Here is a 25,072-nt window from a genome sequence, read left to right on the forward strand (position 1 = left end):
AAAATTTAATGACTAAAGAATCCAGGGATCTGCCTATTCTCTTTTCAATTTTGAAGAGAAACAGGATAGCCTTTAAACTATATTTTAAGACAGCTGAGCATAGTCTTGTCTTAGCCTGTCGCCATGATAACTAAATAAGGAGGAATAAGGGGAACACTGGGAATTTCCAGCATTGTGTCTGCACACCCTAGGTGGCTCAGGGACTCTGGCTCCTGTGTCTGTGACGTGGAGTTCAGAAGCACTCTTTCTGGATGTCATCAACATTTCCAGTGGCTTCATAATTGTACTTATTGGGACAGTCATTGTGCCTACTCTGCCCAATGGCCCCTCATAACGAAGATTGTTCTCTCTAAAGCTCAAAGTTCAGAGAAGAAGCTTTATGCTGTTCTTTGTGAAGGGTTGGCCCATGATAGGAATAAGGATGGGCAACAGAATCCATGATGGCTTTGCATGAAGGATCTTGTACAACAAGGACAAAAGCAACTAGTTATGTCAATTAGACTGTCTCTCTCTGGAGTTTATATTGGAGAGTATGGGCCAATGGGCAAAGAGAAGTAGAATAGGATAGGCACAGATAAGCAGAATAGAAGGTCTTGTTTCCATTAGAAACTAGCCAGGCCCTATTGGTTCCTGGGGTTTGTTAGGTTACAGTTTGAGTCCATGTATACCTTTTCCCCAAGGATACCAGATAGAATCTCTGGTTCTTGCTACCAAAATACCTCACTAATGCAAACAATTTGTTTTTTTGAAGTATGGCATTTTGTTTGCTTCAAGTTGCCTTCAGTTTTAGCTGAAGAGCAGGAGATCTTATACTTACTAAACCAAAGAATCTGTGCGACAGGCCAAATGGAATATCTCGGAATACATGGAAAATTTCCTCTCACATTTTTGGAGGAGGAAATGGATGAAGTGAAAAGCATGATCTGTATGTGGGAGGAGAGGTAGGCAGGGGAGTTTATGCTTAATGTTCCTAGTCTGGTCTGTGAAATAGGTTATCTGTTTCTAAGGACAGCTAACCCGAGGTTTGAGAGTGATTGAAAATTCTGAAATAACCCATTTGGAAGGCATTTTAATGGATGGTTGCCTTTGTTGCCTAGCAGTGGGCTCGGCAGAGATATTACATGAGAGTATCAATTTGCAGGGACTGAGTCATGATACTTTCTTTTCTTTTTTTTTTTTTTTTTAGATTTTATTTATTTATTTATTTTTCTCCCAAAGCCCCAGTAGATAGTTGTATGTCGTAGTTGCACATCCTTCTAGTTGCTGTATGTGGGACGCGGCCTCAGCATGGCCGGAGAAGCAGTGTGTCGGTGCTCGCCCGGGATCCAAACCCGGGCCGCCAGCAGCGGAGCGCAAGCACTTAACCACTAAGCCACGGGGCCGGCCCCATGATACTTTCTTGATTCTATTCAACAGCACTTAGCTGTAAGGGGAGTAGACAAAATTAAGGGAAGCAGACAGAGAAGTTGGCAATGATGTGGAAAACTTTGTGGCCAGCAAACCAATTTTATTTTCATTTTTCTCTAAATGCCATTAACTGTAATATAATTTTTAATGCCACGCCCAGTATAGCATCCTCTGAATCTCTTATGATCAGCACTTAACCCAGAGTGTGAATACCCAGGAGTAAGGTAGGATCTTGTATTGTTCATAAATAGAGGACTCCCTTGGAGAGGCAGGAAAAGCCATTTCTTTCTTTCAAGTCTCAAAGAGGGTCAAGAGGGCAGCATCTTAATGCTAATACTACAGTCAGGACTAGGACACTTAAGGTAGCCACACATGCTGTGTCTCAGATGGCTTAGTCCTCATTCATGACCCAGATCTGTGAGCTTGGTGGTGGTGGCAGGGGAGGGTGGATTTTCTTGTCTTATTTTTATATGTATCTTAGTAGTGATATCAGAATAAACAGGGACATAAAACACTTTTAGCCCATCAGAACAAAGAGAACAAGGAGTCTAAATATACAGGAGCTCTCATAAGTATATTAGAGTTAATGACACTCATTGAAGCACCAAGACCAAGGCTGGATTCATTATAGAACTTAGCCTGTCAGAACAAAGAGAACAGGAGTTTAAATGTACAGGGGCTCTCATAAGTATATTATAATTAATGACTCTCATTGAAGCACCAAGACTAATGCTGGATCCATTACAGAACTTGATTTCTTTTTTTTTTTTTGTGAGGAAGATCAGCCCTGAGCTAACATCCAGGCCAATCCTCCTCTTTCTGCTGAGGAAGACCGGCTCTGAGCTAACATTCATTGCCAATCCTCCTCCTTTTTCTGCCCCAAAGCCCCAGCAGATAGTTGCATGTCATAGTTGCACATCCTTGTAGTCGCTGTATGTGGGATGCCACCTCAGCACGGCCAGAGAAGCAGTGCGTCGGTGTGTGCCCAGGATCCGAACCCAGGACACCAGCAGCGGAGTGTGTGCACCCACCACTAAGCCATGGGGCCAGCCCCGATTTCTTTTTTGGTAAATCACATGCACTGATGTCTATACTTTAAGTTTCTCCTTAAGTTTCGAAATCCTTGTGATTTCAGAGAACAGAGCTTAAGATAACAATATCGTTTACACAGAAAAGTAAACAAGTGCATGTAATTTTTAACATTCATTTGAATCATGTGGATCACATCATTTAAGACTCCATTATTGTTTTTAATTAACCAAGCTACTTTTATAAATTCATTCTATACATTGTTTTACAAGTGTTAAAAGAAATATTATATAATTTGTTTTAAAAATTTAAAATATCTAAATAATAGAGAGATCTTAAGTAACTTTTTTAGATGGTAAAGAATCATAGTCACAATCAATTGAGGTTTCTTGAACCTCGATAACAGGTTCTTCACAGTACTGGATGGAATGTGTGATAGAAAAGATCTTCAACATTTGATCTACATATGCTAACCAAGGAACTTAGAGAAGAGTTGAAAAGACAAGCTCAAAACACACTAAATCATATCTAAGAAGAAAGCATATAATTGAGATTTTAGAATAAAATACACTACTGAGACAGGCTCTTGGAAATTAAAGGGAGAGTGAGTCTCACAGGAGATTTGTCTGAGGGGAAAATATAGAGAGGTTCAAGGCATCTGGTAATGGGCCAAAATTGAAAAAGAAAGGAAAGTGACTGTTTTGGAGTCACTATTCAAATTATCCCATGCTGGTCTCCCAGGGCAGCAATTATAGCAGATCCCAAACCAAACACCCAGAGCCCACCTGGTGGTGGCACAGAGATAATAGTTCTGGGAAGGGACTTCTGTCCTCCACCAAGGCTTGAGATATGACATGCTCTAGTTTAGATGACTAGATGCCTCTTAAGTCTGCAATGGAGAACAAGTTCTTTACCATAAAGTTGTAGAATGAAGTTTAATTAACAGAACCTACTTCATAACATCTGAGGGTGAGAAAATTAGCCTAGCAGAGATATGCAGGCAGGATAATGAAGTCTAGCTCACTGCCAGGAGATTATTGGCTTCAAATCTACTTCCCATATTAGTTCACATCCTCTTGAATGGGAAGGATGGATAAGTCAACATAGGCAAGCTCACTCATATCTAAGATTCCTCTTTACAGATCTGGGTGTATCAGATGAAGCTGGGAGATGCGGAGGGATGGGACTATGGCAGACAAATAAAGCCTACAGTAGTCTCCTCCTATCCGTGGTTTCACTTTCCACAGTTTCAGTTACCATTGTCAACCATAGTCTGAAAATGTTAAATGGAAAATACCAGAAATAAACAATTCATAAGTTTTAAATTGTGAGCTGTTCTGAGTAGTGTGATGAAATCTTGCACCATCCTGCTCAGTCCCAATGGCTGTGTATCATCCCTTTGTCCAACAGATCCACGCTGTATACGATACCCGCCCATTAGTCACTTAGTAGTCTTCCTGGTTATCAGATCGACTGTTGTGGTATCACAGCGTTTGTGTTCAAGTAATCCCTATTTTACTTAATGGCCCCAAAGCCAACTTTATTATTAGTTGTTGTTGTTAATCTCTTACTGTGCCTAATTTATAAATTAAACTTTATCATAGGTACATATGTATTGGAAAAAACATAGTATACATAGGTTTGGATGCTATCTGAGGTTTCAGGCATCCACTGGGGGTCTTAGAACACACCCCCTGCAGATAACGGAGTACTACTGTATTTACATTTTTCCTGTGGCCAGGGCCCGAAAGAGCTTTTTTCATCTGATATATAGTTTTTTCCTTTGTTTTAAATGGTATGAGGGACTATTTGTAAACTGCAGCACTATAATTGCTCTAAGCAACGACACATCAAACACAGGCTGCAGCCCAATCACGTTTCCAACCTCTACTTTTTCTGGTCCTCTCCATGCTCCTCCCCTGTCTCTCCACCCAGTCCCATTGGCACATCAATCATTGTGCCTACTGTGCTGCAGCCCACTTTAAAGAACCGGATTCCACTCAGATCCTGATGGAATAGCCTGAGGGGGCTATTTTTGGTACCATATGAACCCCCCCCACCTCGGATGCAGTTAACTGGATGAGGATGGGCCACTAGAGTGAAAGGCTCATTCCTGCTGATGAGATTCCCCAGAGCTGTTGTGAACTCTGAAGGATCTTCCAGGTCTTGTGACAGATGTCCTTTTGCTCTTCCTAAGGCAGGCTGATAGCCTTTCCCTGGGATTTCTCATACAAGTCCCCCAACCCCGCTAGTTGAGGCAACTTGAGAGTCCCTCATCCTTGAAACGAAGGATCTGAAACGCCTATGCAAGCCTTCAAGCTAGTGTCTTTTGCTATAGACAGTTGTCAACTAATATTTGTAGTTTCTAAGTGGATATAAACAAATGCAAAATTTCTTTTAGAAATAGTAGAGAGGTACCTTTACTATTAAAGGTCATTTTTCAAGATTCACGAAACCTGCCAGACTCCCCTAAAGAATCTCTGATGATAGAATTTCACAAACAAACTAGGTAGCAGGAAGGTATGTTTTTGTCAGCAGCTCTGCCTAGTATTCCTTAATCATATCATACAATTTTCAGTGTTGAATGTTGAAAAACCTCTGGGCCAGGGGATCAAAGCCCTAGCTCTGGGTCCTGGTCCTAGCTCTGCTTCTTACTACTTCTTTTAATCATGGACAAGACCCTTAATTCTTTGGCTCTCAGTTTCCTTATTTGCATATTTATTGTCAGAATAAATAAACTATAAGTGTTCTTCCAGCTCTAACATCCTATGATTCTGTCATATTGCTTCTACTCAACTACTCAGCCTATCCATTGAAGTTCATGAAACAGAGATCCCTTGCAAAAGTGCAATTCCCCAAGTGTATGGGAGGTCCCCATGAACTCTCACTATTCCCTTGGAATGGAGAGAGATTCCTCACAATACATTCTAGGAGGAGAAAAAAAGTAATACCTGCGTGGAAAGGTTTTATTATAAGTACTGTTTTCTTCAAAAGGACAAAGCATACCTCCATTAAAAAGAGTATAATTCATGTTTACAAATTTTCAGTTGAAAATATTAGAATAAAAAATTAGACTAGAATAAGATTCAATATTAAAAAGTTATAGGAAAGAGCACTGTATCTCTCTACTTAAATTGTTTACTAGGATAATAATTACAGTTAATATTTATTGAGTACCTAAAATTTGCTAGCAATCAGGCTATCCATTCAAAAATTGAAGTCCAAAAGAATCTTATATTATAAAATGCATCACAATGATTTTTGACAATGATTTTGAGTCTAACTGATATTCACTGTATTCTGCCCAGACTCTTACCTTAATGTATACTAGTTTTCCCAGACTTTCTTAATAAAAAGTAGATTAAAAATAGAAGAAAGTCACCAAATATTCCAATATTTGTATTGTCTTCGAGATGAAAGTAGTGAGTCCATATCTCATCATAAATCTCCTTTTCCAAATTGTTTTTCTGGACATAGTTCAAGTAGAACAATCAATTTATTTATGTCAGCCCTTGCTCTTTTCAATGACCTCTGATTGAGCAATGTGTTACATGAAAAGGCTGGTTAGCAAACAATAGCATGCTACAGAAACACTGACTAAGGCCTTCCGCTAGACATTCACATTGCTCCCTTTCTACCCCTTGGGAAAGAAGACAAAGCTGGTTATAGAAATAACAGCTTTATACCAATGACTGTTCACCCTAAAATCATCTCAAATGTGAAACATGTGCCTATACACATGCATATACGCACACTCATACATTCCCGGCTAATCTTACTTGGTAAAATGACTTGTTGCTTCCAGGTCTGTGTCTTGTGGACGAAGATTATTACACACATATTTCAGGTCTTGGATTCCACTTAGCTCAGGCAATCCTGCATGTAGCATCTTAGACAAACAAACACAAACAAAACAAAAACAAAAAACCTCAGAATAAATGTAAATCAAATCTCAGTCAAATTTGGTTAAGGCTTTCTTGGTTAACTCTACAAATATATATAAAAAATTTACATAGCAATGCCTTTCAGTCTGTAAACATGAATGAATTTAAGTTCATGTTTTTTAACCTCCCATATTTAGTAGTAGAAGCAACAACGATAATAATAAAAATAAGAAACAATAAAATTGTCAAAGTACTTGCAGATTAATAATTTAATTTTATCTTCATCATAAACCAGTGAAGTAAGCATGACAGTATTATTATCTCCATCTTGTTTTCTTATAGAAGAGGCATATTTAGCACAGGACAAAATAAATAATAAGAGCTCTCGTGTCAGAATTTCTGGACCCACAATTTACAATCTGAATGATCTTGAAAAATTCTCTTAACCTCTTTGAATCTCCATTTTCTCATTTTTAAAGTAGATATAAAAATACCTAACATGTTCTGGGAGAATCAAATGGCTAATGAATAAGACAGAGCTTTATACATTATAAATTATTACACAAAAATTATATCACAATACCCATTTTAAGGATGAAAAACTTAATCTCCAAAAACTGTAAGTGAAGTGTCCAGGTCAAATGTTGCATAAGCACAGAGTATAAAACTCATCCCTTTGGTTCTTAATCTTATGTTCTTTCATGACTCTCCGACTCATACTATAAGAACACAATTTTCCCTAGTTAAGTGATGATGGCATTTATTAAAGATTTTCAAAGCAATGAAACAATTAAACATAAAATTGTACAAAGGCTCAAGTATTTTTGTGCCAATCTGTGGAAAAGTACTTTGGTTATATTATAATGTAGACCGAGGGATAATATTCTTTTTAATTATAGGCAAAAATCTTTCAAGAAAAATTGATCTTTCTGAAATAAATTTGAACTTTGCAAAAAGAAAAAAAAATGAAGAAGAATGTCTTCTATGACTCAGGTGATAAATTATTTCCTGTTCTGGAATAGAGACACTTGTACAGTAGTGAGAGGTTAAAAACAATGCTGTTAATCCTAAAAATAAAGAATAAACTGAGAATATGGTTATGGAGGATGACTGAAGTTGTGATTGACTCGATGAAGTTCAAGGGAGAAAAAAAATAGATTTGAAACTATTCTCCTTTCCTACTGTCCTCACCCAGGTTGAGGGAATAGCATATATACGTAGATATACAGAGGAGAGCAGGATATTTTCCATTTGTTCACAGAAATAAATCTAGGATGGCTTGCTGGAAATAGGGTATCCTGTGGGTGACTGACAAGAGATGGGGCTGAAAGGCAAGTCGGGTAGGATATTTCAGCAATATAAGAGATTTTGCATTTTATCCTAAAGGCAAGAGAAAGCTCTTTTAGTGTTTTAAAATGGGCATTAAAAGAACTGTACTGTGTTTTAGAAAGATCAGTGTGGTTACGTATGGAAAATGGATTATAGTGGGGCCAAATAAGAGGCTGGATTAGGAGACTGTTTAGGAATGGAGATAAGTTATTGGATTTTAAATATATGTAGGTAATAGAACTAAAAAAACTGGGTGATTGATTGGATATATTTGAAGGGCTGTGTGGGGTCTAAAGCATGCAGCTGTAAATATAGATTTGGGAGTCCTTTGCATATAGATAGTAACTGAAACCATGGGAAAGGATCAGGTAGTACTGGAAAGTTGTCAGCTGCCTCTCCTTACGGATGATCTAACATCGCAAATTCATGATATCTAAATTTGAGTAAATTCTCTTCTCCCATAAACTCTTCCTCCTTTTTCCTGTTTCATATCTCCATTTACACTGTCACCACTGTCCAAATAACAAGAAATTCATATCTTCTTTGATTTCCTCTTCTTCCTGACTCCCAATGTCAATCACTTAATTCTATAAAAACCACCTCAATAGCCTCTTGTATTCAGTCCCTTTTCCATTGCAATTATTATCCTAGTTCAGCTCCTCATCTTCATTTGCTTAGATAACTTGAATTGCCTTTTTCTAGTTTTCCAATCCCTATCTCTCTAATCACATAACTTCTGAGGTATCTGTCTAAAATCCAAGCTAGATCATGGTACTCCCTTCATCAAAAACAAAAAATGCTTCTAGGTTCTCAGGTATCTATACACTAAAGTTGAAAAATCCTCATTCTGATCATAAATCCTTTCATAATCTAACTGTGATCTATCACTTCAACTTTATAGTTTACATAGGTCTCCATTTGTATCACAGACTGAGTGCACTCGATTATCTCCATTTTCAACACATGTCATGCCCATGTTCTTTAAGCCTCTACACATACTTATATTTTTCTCTCAGCCAGGATTCCTTTACTTTCCCTCCTTGTCTACTGAAATTCTTTTTGAAGGCTCAGTTCAAATGTTTCTTCCTCCTTGAAGCACCACAGATCCTCTCGATAAGATTTAATTACTGATTTCTTTGTACACAATCATATCTGGGTCCCACCTCTTTCACAGCACTTATTGCTGCCTAGCTTTTACCATGTTTTGTTCGTGTATATGTTTGTCACAATAGATTTTTAAGTTCTTTGAGAGTAGAAACTGGGTTTTTATTCAATGTTGAATTGTCTACATTGCCTAGAATGATGCTTTGTACATAGAACTTAAGTGATGTCTGTGAAATAAAGAATACATGAATGAAAGAATGAAAAAATACCTGACCTGTTAGGCTTTGAAAACCTCTAAGCAGCAAGTTCAATCCTGACTACTAAACTTCAAATCAACCAAAGGGAGATACATTCCCAACAGTAACTAAAGTCTAGATTAGACTTTATCTTATCAGTTCTGTATTTATAGTTCTAGAGATGTCTGTGTACTTATTGAGGCAGTTTTCCCTTTCCCAATCATAGTGTGATTGCCTATTTGCTAAGAACAGGCTTCTCCCCTAGATCTGAATTGCTTTCTAGTTTCTCCAGACATCCTGAATTCACACCTGCTTGCTAAGGACTCTGTTGAACATTTCCTCGGGAAGTAGACCCCATACTTACTCCTTCTTCTGCCAATACACACACACACACACACACACACACACACACACTACACACCAGTTAAATGCAGATGGCTTCAAATCAGATGAACTCCAGCTCTCTCCTTGTCATGTGGCTGATTAAAGGTAACAAGTGCTAACTTTGCTCTTGTTGATGTGCTTCATTCCTTAGAGAAGAGGCTTTGAGTGTTGTGACTCTGCACATCAGAGTAAAGATGGCCTCATACCTGAGTCCACTTAGCCATGGCTGTTCTCTGACCCACAGAGATGTGGTTCAAGTGTTTCCTAGCCTAGATTACATGGGTAATAACTTTAATTGGGGCAATAGGAAAGGGAAAGGGTGGCTAGTACAGGTAATGAACAGATACAGGTAATGAACAGACAAGTTCCTTTTTAAAGGACAGGAACATTTTTAAATTTTCTACTTCTGTTCTCCTCCTACTAAGTCCAAATCTATTTTGATAGTTATGCTTAAGGAAGCAGACACTCTTTGCCACCACATAGAAAAATCAGAAAGTTTTCTGCTGGGAAATATCTGATATAATAATAGGTGTGATAAACATTTTAAACCGGGTAAATGCTCCCTGTGTTCTTTGGGAGCCTTCCATAATAGCTGATATTGATTTTTTAATGAGAGAAAAGCTGATGAAATACAGGCTTTTATGTTAGTGATTTCAGCCAGCAACACTCTTGGGTCTCCTACAGATGTTTTGCTTTTAAGCAAGATGGGAATTGCATGGATTATTTTTTCCCTGTTTTTCCCAGGAGTAAATAAAAAGGACTATCTGGAAACACACTACTCTCTACCAAGGACGGACTATTAACTCCATAGTAGACTCACCAAATGCTTATGGCTCATAATCTTGGGTACTGACCATTCACAGAAGATAGAATTTATGACCCATATCAAGTATTTCTTATGTTTTAACTGGGTAATGGCATATAGTAGATTGAGTCCTTTTCAAAGAAGTTAACACAGCAAGAGTCAGTTTGAAGAGAGAATTGAGGAAAATATAGATTACCCACATAAGTAGGAAACAATCTTGCACAAATTTAAATTTATTTTTCATTTTTCAAGAAGCTATACCAGAGAAAGCGTGGTCCTAAAACCTTTACTGATGCTTTGATTATCTACAGAATCCCATAGGAAAGAAATCTAAAAAGAAGAGAATCGAGAGGTAAATGATGAGAAACAGAGGTAATAACACACTGCTGTTTTACACATATTTATTCATTGGTCAAATTGGCACACATTGCTTCTGATCTCTGTTTCAATTTCTGTGAGAGTCTAAATCGAAGATTATATGCTTAATCTGAATTAGTGCCCTTCACTGCCAAATTTTCCTCCTTTGCCTAAAAGTCCAGACTTGATATTTAAAACATAGGGAGCTTTTTTGGAAATATTATATACCAGAAACCTTCAATATCTGTATTTAATATTATTTTATGAGAAATTATTTCAATAATTGATTAAAACACCATATATCTACCTTTTCTAAATGAAATAACATTACAGAAACTCTTTACTTTAATGATTATTTAATATATTATGACATATGCTGAAAATTTTCTTTTTAGCAGGTAGAAAAGTTTATTAAACAAGAGAAAAAAGCCCACCAATAGCTTTTTGAATCTATTTTTTCAAAAAGCTGTCCCTTCACATTGTTTTGACAAGTTCACGTATTATTCAGCATAATTTTTGGTGTCACCTGAGAAGGAGCATAAACTATATTTGTGCTTTTCTGCTTCGGGCTTATTTTTGAAATGTCTGTGACCAGTTAAAGTAGTTGTTAGAATACGGCACTTACTCCTTGTATGCAGTTATTTCTAGCATTATAGACATTTAGAAATGATGGAGAGAGAGAAGTCAAGATGGCAGTGTAGGCAGACTCTGAAATCACCTCCTCCTGCGGACACAGCCAATTTACAACTACTCTTGGAAAAATTACCCCTGAGACAGAACTGAAAACTGGATAAGAGGAACCCCTGCAACAAACGACAATCCTAATTGAGGTGGAAGAGGCAGAAACTCCCTTCTGGAGAGAAACAATGCCACCTCCCAAGCCGCCAGCTTCACGGCCACCTGGGAGCAGCCCACAGGTCCACAGCCCTCCCTGGAGGAGCGGGGCCCTGAGCCTGGGAGTGGCCCCCGCGATAGGCATTTTTTGGACCCACCACAACCGAGACAAGCGGCATAATATCTGACTTTGCTCTCTACTAAAAACATTGGGGAATACCCACAAAAAAGCAGGTTCACAAAGAAATTAAAGCCAGCTCTTAAAGGGCCCATGCACAAATTCACCCATTTCAGAAAGCAACCTAAAATCACCAGAAAAAAAGATGCACAGTGCTTTGGTGAAAAGAGACTCACCTGATAGGCTCTGAGCGCATCTCAGTGCAAGGTGAGACCTCTCCAGGGACTGGTACGCTGGCAGCGGCCATTGTTGTGGACTGGTGTGGGCGTGCTGACACAGACGCTGGCAGACACCATTGGAGTTCTCCCTGGGGCTTGCTAGCCCAGGGTCTGCCCCACTCACTAGAGCACTGATTTAATCCAGCTCAGTGAGGGCAGGCAGCCCACCCTAGAGACTGGGCCCACCCAACAACAAGCCCTCGGGCAACTTGTGGGCCTGCTAAGTGAAATGCCTGGATACTCTGCAGCCTGGGGGGTGGGTCCACCTCTGTGGGACAGGGCATGCACAAGGAGCAGGTGAAGACTGTGGTGTGTCGGTGGAGTGTGTGGGGCTCCTGCCTTGGAGAGACTGGGTCCATTTCAGGGTGCTGGGGCACGCAGGTGGGGCAGCACTGTGTTGACTGTGTGTGCGTACTTGTGGGCTGTGGGGCCTGTCAGCTGCAGAAGACTTGTGCTTCTCAAAGACTCACATAGGGGATTGGCCCTACCTTCCAAAGCCTGAAACAATTGGGTGCTCCCATGCCTGAGGCCAGCCCCACCCAGCTGCAATCCTCAGAGAGCTGACAAGAGCCTTATAGGTTGGAGGCTTATAGCAATTGTAAGCCCCTGTGCCTAACAACCAGCCACGCTGCGAGCCTATGCACTTAATAGAAAAACTGCAACAGGAATGTGTTACTAGACCTTGCAGCCAACTGTGCTGGGGCTCCCCACACCTGATAAAGAGACCAAGGGCCCACAACAACTACACGCAGCTGAGCATTACAACCAGCTGGAGAGGGGGACAGCTCAGCCTCCCTGGGCACCTATGGGAAGAGCAACCCCGCCACAACAGAAGGACACACATAGCCCACACAGGGGTCACTCCTGGAACATTTGGAACTGGTGATGAGAGGGAAGCACACTGCTGGGCCTCGTAAGGCATCACTTATATAAGGTCACCTCTCCAAGATCAGGAGACATAGCTGACCTACCTAATACTTAGACACAAGCACAGGGAAAGAGGCAAAAGAATACATTCCAAGTAAGGGAACAGGACAAAAGCCCAGAAAAGGAACTAAATGAAACAGAAATGGGCAACCTACCTGACAGAGTTAAAACAAAGAGTGCTAAGGATGCTCACTGATCTTGGGAGAAGAATGGATGAACTCAGTGAGAATGTCAACAAAGAAATGAAAGATATAAAAAAGAACCAATCAGAAATGAAGAATACAATACTGGAAATGAAAAATCACTAGAGGAACTCAAAAGCAGAGTAGAGGATACAGAAGAATGGATCAGTGAGCTGGATGAAAGACTAGAAAAAATCAGCGAAGCTGAACAGATAAAAGAAAAAAGAATTAAAAAGAATGAGGACAGTCTAAGGGACCTCTGGGACAACATCAAGTGCACTAACATCCGTGTTACAGGTGTCCCCGAAGGAGAAGAGTGAGACCAAGGGGCAGAGAATCTATTTGAAGAAATAATAGCTGAAAACTTTCCTAACCTAAGGAAGGAAACAGACATCCAGGTACAGGAAGCACAGAGAGCCCCAAACAAGATAAACCCAAAGAGGCCCACACCAAGACACATCATAATTAAAATGTCCAGAATTAAAGATAAAGAGAGAATCCTAAAAGCCGCAAGAAAAAGATAAGTTACATACAAAGGAAATGCCATAAGGCTATCAGCTAACTTCTCAGCAGAAACCTTAAAGGCTAGAAGAGAGTGGCATGATATATTTAAAGTGCTAAAACGAAAAACCTACAGCCAAGAATACTCTACCCGGCAAGGTTATCATTCAAAATGGAAGGAGAGGCCGGCCCCGTGGCTTAGCGGTTAAGTGCGCGCGCTCTGATGCTGGCGGCCGGGGTTCGGATCCCGGGCACGCCCCAAGGCACCACTTCTCCGTCCAACCCGAGGCCGAGTCCCACGTACAGCAACTAGAAGGATGTGAACCTATGACATACAACTATCTACTGGGGCTTTGGGGGGAAAAAAATGAATAAATAAAATCTTTAAAAAAAAAAAAAAAAAAAAAATGGAAGGAGAGAGAAAAAGTTTCTCAGACAAGCAAAAATTAAAGGAGTTTGTCACCAAGAAACCAGTTCTACAAGAAATGCTTGAGGGACTTATCTAAGGGGGAAAGAGAATACCACAAATAGGAAAAATTATCTATTTCCATGATAAGAGGGTAACAGATACAAATGCACAAAAAAGAGATTAGATACGATATCCAAAACATAAAATGTGGGAGGAGGGGAGTTAAAGAGTAGAGCTTTCAGATAGAGGTAGAGACTATCAACTTAATAGAGATTGCTATATACATAGGTTACTGTATATGAACCCCATGGTAATCACAAACCAGAAACCTATAATAAATACACAAAAAACTAAGACAAAGGAACTCAAACATAACACTAAAGAAAGTCATCAAACCACAAGGGAAGAGAGCAAGAGACAAAGAAAGGAACAGAGAAGAACTACTAAAACACCAAGAAAAAAAAATTAAAAAATGACAGAAAGTACATACTTATCAATAGCCACTTTAAACGTCAATGGACTAAATGCTCCAATTAAAAGGCATACGGTGGCTGACTGGATAAAAAAACAAGAACCATATATATGCTGCATACAAGAGACACACTTCAGACCTAAAGACAATCACAAACTGAAACTGAAGGGATGGAAAAAGATACTCCATGCAAATGGCAATGAAAAGAAAGCTGGGGTAGCAATACTCACATCAGACAAAATAGACTTTAAAACAAAAACTGTAACAAGAGACAAAGAAGGGCACTACATAATGATCAAGGGAACAACCCAACAAGAGAATATAACACTTGTAAATATCTATGCACCCAACGTAGGAGGACCTAAATATATAAAGCAATTGTTAACAGACATAAAAGGAGAAATAGACAGTAACACAATAATAGTAGGGGACTCTAACACTCCATTTACACCAATGGATAGATCATCCAAACAGATGATCAATAAGGAAACACCAGCCTTAAATGACACACTAGAACAGATGGACCTAGTAGATATGTACAGCACATTCCATCCAAAAACCGAAGCATACACATTCTTTTCAAATGCACATGGAATATTCTCCAGGACTGATCACATTTTAGGCCACAAAACAAGTCTCCACAAATTTAAGAAGATTGAAATAATACCAAGCATCTTTTCTGAACACAACGGTATGAAACTAGAAATCAACTATATGAAGGAAAACAGAAAAGCTACAAATACGTGGACATTAAACAAAATGCTACTGAACAACAATCGGGTCAATGAGGACATCAAAGGAGAAATCAAAAAATACCTGGAGACAAATGAAAATGAAAATACGACATGCTAGAATTTATGGGATACAGCAAAAGCAGTTCTAAGAGGGAAGTTTATAGCAAAGCAGGCCTATCTCAACAGACAAGAAAAATCTCAAACAATCTAACAGCACACCTAAAGGAACTGGAAAAAGAAGAAGAAACAAAGCCCCAAATAAGAAGAAGAAGGGAAATAATAAAAATCAGAGCAGAAATAAATGAAATAGAGACTAAAAAAACAATAGAAAAAAGTGAATAAAACAAAGAGCTGGTTCTTTGAAAAGATAAACAAAATTGACAAACCTTTAGCTAGACTCACCAAGAAAAAAAAGAGAGAAGGCTCAAATAAGTAAAATCAGAAATGAAAGAGGAGAAATTACAACAGACAGCTCAGAAATACATAAGATTATAAGAGAATAGTATGAAAAGCTATATGCCAACAAATTGGATAATCTAGAAGAAATGGACAAATTCTTAGAATCATACAACCTTCTGAAACTGAATCAAGAAGAAACAGAGAATTTGAATAGACCAATCACCACTAAGGAGATTGAAACAGTAATCGAAAACCTCCCCAAAAATAAAAGTCCAGGACCAGATGGCTTCCCTGGTGAATTCTACCAAACATTCAAAGACTTAATACCTATCCCTCTCAAACTCTTCCAAAAAATTGAAGAGGAGAAGCTCCCTAATTCATTCTACGAAGCCAACATTACCCTGATACGAAAACCAGACAAGGACAACACAAGAAAAGAAAATTAAAGGTCAATATCACTGATGAACATTGATGCAAAAATCCTCAAAAAAATACTAGAAAATCACATACAACAATACGTTAAAAAGATTATACACCATGATCAAGTGGGATTTATTCCAGGGATGCAGGATGGTTCGACATCTGCAAATCAACCAACATCATACACCACATTAATAAAATGAGGAATAAAAATCACATGATCATCTCAATAGATGCAGAGAAAGCATTTGACAAGATACAGCATCCATTTATGATAAAAACTGAATAAAATGGGTATAGAAGGAAAGTACCTCAACATAATAAAGGCCATATACGAGAAACCCACAGCTAATATCATCCTCAATGGTGAAAAACTGAAACTTATCCCTCTAAGAACAGGAACCAGACAAGGATGCCCACTGTCACCACTCCTATTTAACATAGTGTTGGAAGTCCTAGCCAGAGCAATCAGGCAAGAAAAAGAAATAAAAGGGATCCAAATTGGAAAGGAAGAAGTGAAACTGTCACTATTTGCAGATGACATGATTTTATATATAGAAAACCCTAAAGAATCCACCAGAAAACTTTTAGAAGTAATAAACGAATACGGTAAAGTTGCAGGATACAAAATCAACATACAAAAATCAGTTGCATTTCTATACACTAACAACAAAGCAGCAGAAAGAGAAATTAAGAATACAATCCCATTTGCAACTGCAACAGAAAGAATAAAATACCTAGGAATAAACTTAACCAAAAAGGTGAAAGATCTGTACACTGAAAACTATAAAACATTGCTGAAAGAAATTGAAGAAGACACAAAGAAATGGAAAGATATTCCATACTCTTGGATTGGAAGAATTAACATAGTTAAGATGTCCATGCTTCCTAAAGCAATCTATAGATTGAATGCAATCCCTATCAAAGTTCCAAGAACATTTTTCACAGAAATAGAACAAAGAATCCTAAAATTTATGTGGAACAACAAAAGACCCCGAATAGCTAAAGGAATCCTGAGAAAAAAGAACAAAGCTGGAGGTATCACACTCCCCGATTTCAAAATATACTACAAAGCTATAGTAACCAAAACAGCATGGTACTGGCACAAACAAAGGCACACAGATCAATGGAACAGAATGGAGAGCCCAGAAATAAACCAACACATCTGTGGACAGCTAATTTTCGACAAAGGAGCCAAGAACATACAATGGAGAAGGAAAGTCTCTTCAACAAACGGTGTTGGGAAAACTGGACAACCACATGCAAAAGAATGAAAGTAGACCATTATCTTATGCCATACACAAAAATTAACTCAAAATGGATTAAAGACTTGAATGTAAGACCTGAAACCATGAAACTTCTAGAAGAAAACATAGGAAGTACGCTCTTTGACATTGGTGTCAGCAACATATTTTCAAGCACCATGTCTGACCCGGCAAGAGAAACAATAGAAAAAAAAACAAATGGGACTACATAAAACTGAAAAGCTTCTGCACAGCAAAGGAAACCATCAACAAAACAAAATGACAACCTGACAATTGGGAGAAGATATTTGCAAACCATATATCTGATAAGGGGTTAATCTCCAAAATATATAAAGAACCCATACATTTCAACAACAAAAGAAGTAATAACCCAGTTAAAAAATGGGCAAAAAACCTGAACAGACATTTCTCCAAAGAAGATATACAGATGGCCAACAGGCCACATGAAAAGATGTTCAACATCATTAACTATCAGGGAAATGCAAATCAAAACTACAGTGAGATATCACCTTACTCCTGTCAGAATGGCTATAATTAACAAGACAGGAAACAACAAGTGTTGGAGAGGATGTGGAGCGAAGGGAACTCTCATATACTGCTGGTGGGAGTGCAAACTCGTGCAGCAACTACAGAAAACAGTATGGAGATTCCTCAAAAAATTAAGAATAGAACTACCATATGATCCAGCTATTCCACTGCTGGGTATTTATCCAAAGAACATGAAAACACCAATGCCTAAAGATACATGCACCCCTGTGTTCATTGCAGCGTTATTCACAATAGCCAAGACTTGGAACAACCTAAGTGCCTATCAAGGGAGGAATGGATGAAGAAGATGTGGTACATATACACAATTGAATGCTACTCAGCCATAAGAAACGATGAAATCCAGCCATTTGTGACAACATGGATGGACATTGAGGGTATTATGGTAAGCGAAATAAGTCAGAGGGAGAAGGTCAAATCCCATATGATCTCACTCAAAAGTAGAAGATGAAAACAACAACAAACAAACACACAGAGACAGAGATTGGATTGGTGGTTACCAGAGGGGAGGAGGAGAGGGAGGAGGGCAAAAAGGATGATTGGGCACATGTGTGGTGATGGATTGTAATTAGTATTTGGGTGGTGAACATGATGTAATCAATGCAGAAATAGAATTATAATGTATGCCTGAAATGTATACAATGTTACAAACCAATGTTACTACAATAAAAAAATTAATTAAAACTTAAAAACAAACAAAAAAGAAATGCTGGATATCTCATTTACTTGTGTACAGGAATTTTATCTTCCTTATTAAATTGAAAATTCTAAGACTGACTGGGTGTCATATGTTAATGTATCCTCCACAGTTACTGGCATATAGTAAGCATTCAAGAGATCAGGGATTCATGAGCTAGAGCCTGCTAGAGCCCAAGCGGATACCAGAGTTGATACTACCTGGTTATCTATCAAGTAAATAGACTGGAGTCAAAGTCACAGACACAGTCCTTGTAGAGTTTCCTTTGTGATATGAAAACAGATTATGAATCATAAATCATCTCATAATTGCAATATGATCTAATAGAATTGGGAGATAGAATGCAAATCTACCAATATGCATCACTGGCTATTACTGGAAAACCAACTTGAAGATTCTGGAGATGGGTAGAACCTTATATACCCAACTTATACTTGAAGAAATCAAAATGTCTTTGTATATGAAGGACTACATGTTTATAATATTTTTAGAAATCTTTATTTTTCAAGGCAGAGAGGAGAGAAGTAAGGTCCATATGTTGTTTGAAAGTTAAAGATCTAAATCAAATTTTCATTGCAACAATGGCAACATTTATTCAGCACTTCCCAATAGAACTTTTCTGCTGCCCATGATGGAAATATTTTATATCTATGCTGCCCAATATGGTACCACTAGCCACATGTGGCTGTTAAGCACTTGAAATGTGGCTAGTGAGACTGAAGAGCCAAACTTTAAATTTTATTCAATATTAATTATTTAAATTTAAATAACTACATGTGACTAGGAGATACCGTGTTGGACAGTGCTCTCATAGATTAAAAGGATCTAGTATAATAAATTAATTCAACCCTACTATATGACAGGTACTGTTCTAAGTGCTTATATTAATTGTCTAATAGGGTTATTATGAAAAATAAATCAATTAATGCACATAAAGCACTTAGCAGAGCGCTCATGTAAAGCATTCACTATCAGGTCATCTGTTCATCAGTCCTACAAGATAGTTGCTATTATCTTCCTTTAATAGACGAGGAAACAGTCTTAGTTGAGTTAAGCAACATACCCTGAGAAATGTAGCCAGTAAAATTCCAAGCAAGGATCAAACCCAGGAAGGCCTGATTACCAAGTGTGTGCCCTTAACAACATCTAGTAGAATTATTGTCATCTGAAGGCTCTAAACCAGTTATTTCTGATGATCGTACTGACTCCAAACACCATCCTGATTTACCAAAGGTGTATTTCTCTCCTACAGTTTACTGTAATTACTACTGTGTAACTATGTGCCCAAAGGAATCACCACTTTCTTCTCCCAGAAGATATTTCTATCACATCTCGCTCTTCTCACCCTGCATATCTGGTTTCCATCTCTTTGCATCAAAAAGTGGAATGAAACATTAAATTTTCCCCTGCTGGTCAACAGAGAGCATATAGGACCATGACTCAGAAGACCCAGTGTATACTACTAAATGTACTATTCTCTGGTTGAGTTGCTAACAAGCCATCTTGCATTTTTGGCCCTCAGTTTCTTATTCTGGCAAATAGGCAAGTCACCAAAGGCAGAGATTGGAAGGGTAGCCAGGAAAAATCATTGCCTGGTCCATACCATTGGGTTGGCACAATGTGTAAATGAGATAGAATTTTTAAAGCACTTTTGAAAAATACTAAAGCACAATATAACTGATACAATATTTAAATCACTGTCCTTGATCTTTAATCAAAATATACTCAGATAACCCCTGAATATACCAATATTATTGTGAATAGAAACATTTGAGACAGTAACTGTGAACTAACGTAATGAATTAGTAAGAAACGTGTTTATAAACTGTACAACGGTACTTGTAGTTTGTTCATTTCTTTCTGTTTTGAATAGCTCTTTAGGGAACTCTAAGCCATTAGCAAAAATAGACTACTGAAAGAGAGACATAAATGAAGCTTATTATTTTTGTTATTTTCCCAAGGGACTTACCATTTCTAGCAGGTTCAAGAGCAGTCGGCTGTGCCTTCTGACAATATTATAAGCTCGACAACAAAGCTCGACAAAATCTTGGAAATGCTGTGGGTTCTTCCCACCCTCTGTAATAAAGTACTCCATCTCTGAAGTAAAAACAAACGGGGCTCGGTCTCTATAAACCAAAAATAATAGCAACCATAAGGAGAAGGAGAAATGGCTTTTAGGGTTAAATTAGATGGTTACAACAATTTATTTCCACTTGAATTTTTTTGTTATTTTCTCTCCACTCTAACAATGAACCTCCTTCATTGTGGGATAGCAGGACAAATGCTAATTGTAAGTTGTGAGTAACGTAGCTGGGTTGCAACAGAGAAGGAAGGACACGTTATTTTACAATATTGACCTATAGTGTCTCAAATATTTAATTCCAAGTTATATTTGATGAGAATATTATCCATTAAAAATTAATGTAAGGGCCAATTAATAATGAAGGCAGTTTTATGGAAAATACATTTACTGCTAGATTTTGAAATGATAGAACAGACCATGTATTTGAACTCACGGTATGTTTTTTTAAAGTTTTTTTTAGAAGATATGTTGACCTTTTAGGAAAAAAGTTTTAAGCAAAAGCTAAGATATGTAATGACAAGTTCTTCCAGAAGGCAATCTATGAAAAAAACAGATGTTACCAATTCACTGTCATATGCTTAGCAAGGAGAAAAAAGAGGTAGCAATATTCCATTTCACACTAGGCCCGATAAAAGCACTGGTCAGAAAGGAGGAAATATGAGCGGACCATGTTGGTGTGTAAGTAATATTGCCCCTGTAGTCCCAAGGTTGGAAAAATAGGAAAACAAAGGATCAGAGAGAAGATGATCCTGTTTCCTCTATTTTTGCCAGGTTTTCTCTCATGTTATTTGAGACATGAAGAGACCAGAGATGAAGTGTTAGCACTTGTAATAAAGATTAGCAGAGGGAGGACTAGAAACACCTCTCTGTGATGAGGTCTCACTCTTTGAATAACAATGGCGAGAGGAAGAGTTTTGATACTGATTTGGCCTAAGGTCCTCTAGAAGCATTTGAGATGGGAATACAGTTGGGGGTAAAAATTTAATTAAAAAAATAAAGATTTTTGAATTAATTGAAACAAATTATATTTTAAAATGTGAGCCTACCAGCCTAGATATAACTAAGGTTAGTTCAAGCAGTAACTGAAAAAAGTCATGGATTATTAAGGAAGCCATTTAATTGTTGTCTTTTAAATAATAAAGAATAACTGTGCTCTTTACTATTGCTATGCTTAGTTATTTAATAAAAATAAAACTGAGTGGGAATTCTCGCTAATCTGACTTAGTTAAACAGACTTTTCAGAAGTGTGGATATTCAAATCAGAAAGCCACAGCTCTGGCATTTTGTGGCTAATGTGGGCCAGTGGAACATTACTGCAGGCAAAGTATTTTAAAGAAAATAAATAACCTGCCTCTGCTTGGCTATGGTTATTTTATTTTATTTTGTTTTATTTTATTTTATTTTGTGATCCATGCTGCCATTGAATGTCAGGAGGAGAGGCTGGTATAACAATACTCTCATTTAGCTTTATATTCACTCGATCATTCATTCATTCAACAAAATTTATTGAGCACCTAGACATTGAGGAATGTGTCTTAAGAATCAAGTCCAAGTTTTAAAATTTTTGCTCAAAATCCTTTTATATTTGGTCTTCATTGACTTACCCAACCTATATGCTATGAGTTTACTTTATAGCCCTTTACTTTAGCCAAGCTGGGAGCAGAGATGTCGAAAATATGAGATATAGCATGGGTTCTAGTTCGGGACCTGCTGTACCTCAATTTCTTCAGCTCTGAAATAGATAAGTAATATCTAGCTCTTAGAATTGCTGTGAGGATTAACTGACAAAATGTACACAAATGTATGATATGTAGAGAGGGCCACACACTTGTGAACTGTTGTTATTAGAGGCTCTATGCATAGGGCACAGACTGCAGGCCCTGTCAGCCAGATTTCAAATCATGTTCTATCACTTAACTAGTTCTGTGACCCTAGGCAAGTTACTTTTCCTCGTGCCTCAATCTTCTCTCCTGTAAAATGGGGATGTGAGGACTTGACTCTTGGGATTGTTGAGAGGATTAAGTGAGTTGAAGCATATAAAAGTCCTTGGAACACAGGCTGGCACATAGTAGGCACTCAAATGTTAAATACTATTATTAGTCTTCAAACTAATAAACGTGTTCTCAGAGCTGAACCTTGTCATAGCTAAATCTCCCTCCTTCTTCAAAAATACAGACAGTAAAATCCCATCCTTCCTTCAAGGTTTAATTTATTCCCAGCTCCTCCACATAACCTCTTTGGCTCATATACCCTTAAATGGACCTTTGAATTCGGTAGCATTTTTTATTTATCACTCACCCATGTAGTCATCACTATTGCTAACATTTTAGTAGGGTTTAGCAATATCCCATACTTCCATAGTCAGAAAAAAACCCTTAATTTTATATATAAAAAGTTTTCCAATAGTTTTTTCCTACTCTCATACTATATTTACTATATTGAACAGAACTTTCAAAATAATTTTAAAAGAGTCAAATTTTACAACTTCCTGAAATTTCTTACCTAATGTGATAGATAGGCTTTTCTGTTCAATAGAAAAAAATATGTTTGATCAAATTGATTTCTCTTGGAAAGTCTTTGTAGTTATGCTCAAGCTCATGTGATAACACACTTCCTTCTTCCATGGAAACCACCATTACCGATCAGATGAAGAAATGCCATAGCAGAAAGTCAAATACACAAAAGAAACATATCCAAACTAGAGAAAATATAAACTAATAATATCTAAGAACCCAATTTTAGTTGTGTTTAAATATTATCATGGTCTAAATTTTCAGTGGGTCCCACAATACAAAATGCTACATTTTTTCCATATAATTTGCATGGCTCACTTCTGAGCAATTTTTAAAATCACTTAGAATTAGACTAAAATTTTTCTATAAAAGGAAAGACGCCTCATATGTGAAACAGAATCCTATCCCACCCCTATACGCTGTAGGAGTCATAGCTGGGATGCGATTTGTCAGTCCACTCAAATGCAAACCTAATCCAAGGTCGCAGAATTAACGTATTGGAGCTTATGTCTGAAGTTTAAGCAGTACTCACAAATCTGAGATATAAATTGCTTGTGACAAGAGAGAAAACTGGAAACTATTTGGTCTCTTAGAGTCTGTATTGTTATTGCATTCTGAATTATATGTTGAAAATCTCTCATTTATAGCTGTACAAATACACCAGAAATTTCTTGTTGTGACTTTTTTTTCCATATTAGAAGTTTTACCATTACTTGTCTAAGTTCTATCTGTTCTTGCTTCTGTACCTTTAACCTGTATTTTTTCCCTCTTCTGGCTATGCTTTCTCTCTCTCTCTCTCTCTTTTTCTCTCTTACCTGATGCCCTAATACTGACTAAGAGATCAGGATCAAAAATTTTTTCTCATAAGAAGTCTTCTCTAATCAATCTATCCCTTGCCAATTTCTTTTATTTTGCTTTACCTTTTTATTTAGCCCTACAGCCAATATATTTTATTCTTTATAGTCTCTAGCAGTCTTACGATTTTTTTCTCCCAAATGATCTGTGTGATTTTCAAGGAGACAGGAAGTATTTTATCTTCCCTTGTATATTCTTAATGTCTCAAACAATATTTTATGGTATTCTGTTATAAGCAATGAACGCAACAGTAAATAAACATAGCTCACACAGTGAAGAGCTCGTGATAATTTAACACTTATGTGGGAAGGCCATGCAAACAAACTTATTTGTTATGATTCTGTCATTTTGTTGTCAATCTTTTCAGTAACTTATGATCAATCTTTCCCTGAAATTATTATTCCGTAAAAATGCCGAGAGTATTTTATAGATTTCCAATATAGGTCAGAAGTGAGCAGTAGTTTAAAAATATATGTACACGTACTTGGAAAATATAAGGACATTTCTATTACAAACAAACACTAATTATTAAGAAGACAAATAAATTCACCTTATATGGAAAATAGCAGGACAATTAATAATTTTCTGTTTGTTAGTACTTATGCATAAGCTTCTCTTTTAACCATATTGTAGATACAATCTCCTTGTATAAAGTCACTAGAATACCAAGATCATTATCATTAAGCATTTACAGATTGCCATTGCGCTGAGGGTACACAGACTTTTAGGACAGGTCTCTGCCCATTAGGTGACTTAAATCTAGCTAGGGAGGTCTGCACTCCAAATGTTAGAACACTATAGTTATTTATCAACAAATATTTATTAAGAATCTATAATAGATACATGAAAGGCTTATAGGTGAGGTTAAAGATTTAAAAAATCAATTTCCTAAAAGCAATACAAATTTATTGAATAATAACAATAGTGTTTTGAAAAGACCCCTCTAGCTGTAACATGGAGAAGAATTTGGAACAGGGAGGGCGTATGCGGGCAACTCAGACAAGAGACTTTTGCAGGTTTTAGTAGCTTAGATTAGGATTGTGGCATGCATATATAGAGAAACAGGAAAACTTAAAAAATACTTTGAAGAAAAAATCAAGAGGACTTCATGATAGTTTGGAATAGAAGGGAGAAGAGGTGCTAAGAAAAGCTTTAAATTTTTGGCTTGTGTATCAGCAAGACTATAGTGCAATATTCAAAGTGGGTTCAGCTTCGAACAAGTTAAATTTGAGGTGACTTTGAACATACAAGAGCAGACGACAATGAGGTATTGTGATACCTACTTCCAGATCAAAGAGAAAAGA

The 25,072-nt window shown here is 37.5% G+C and overlaps 1 protein-coding gene across 1 annotated transcript in view; it reads right to left on the minus strand.

Annotated features, from left to right (window-relative positions):
- Positions 1–25,072, minus strand: part of PIK3C2G (phosphatidylinositol-4-phosphate 3-kinase catalytic subunit type 2 gamma) — a 380,793-nt gene that overhangs the window by 89,154 nt on the left and 266,567 nt on the right. The window contains exons 26-27 of the mRNA XM_087442698.1: positions 20,287–20,443; positions 6,216–6,325 (exon numbers count right to left, since the gene is read on the minus strand). Coding sequence (XP_087298824.1) covers positions 6,216–6,325; positions 20,287–20,443 — 267 coding nt within the window. The remainder of the gene's footprint in view (positions 1–6,215; positions 6,326–20,286; positions 20,444–25,072) is intronic.

This window comes from Ceratotherium simum, chromosome 17, assembly GCF_057802395.1.
Source record: "Ceratotherium simum simum isolate JZ-2026a chromosome 17, ASM5780239v1, whole genome shotgun sequence".
Lineage (NCBI taxonomy): Eukaryota > Metazoa > Chordata > Mammalia > Perissodactyla > Rhinocerotidae > Ceratotherium > Ceratotherium simum.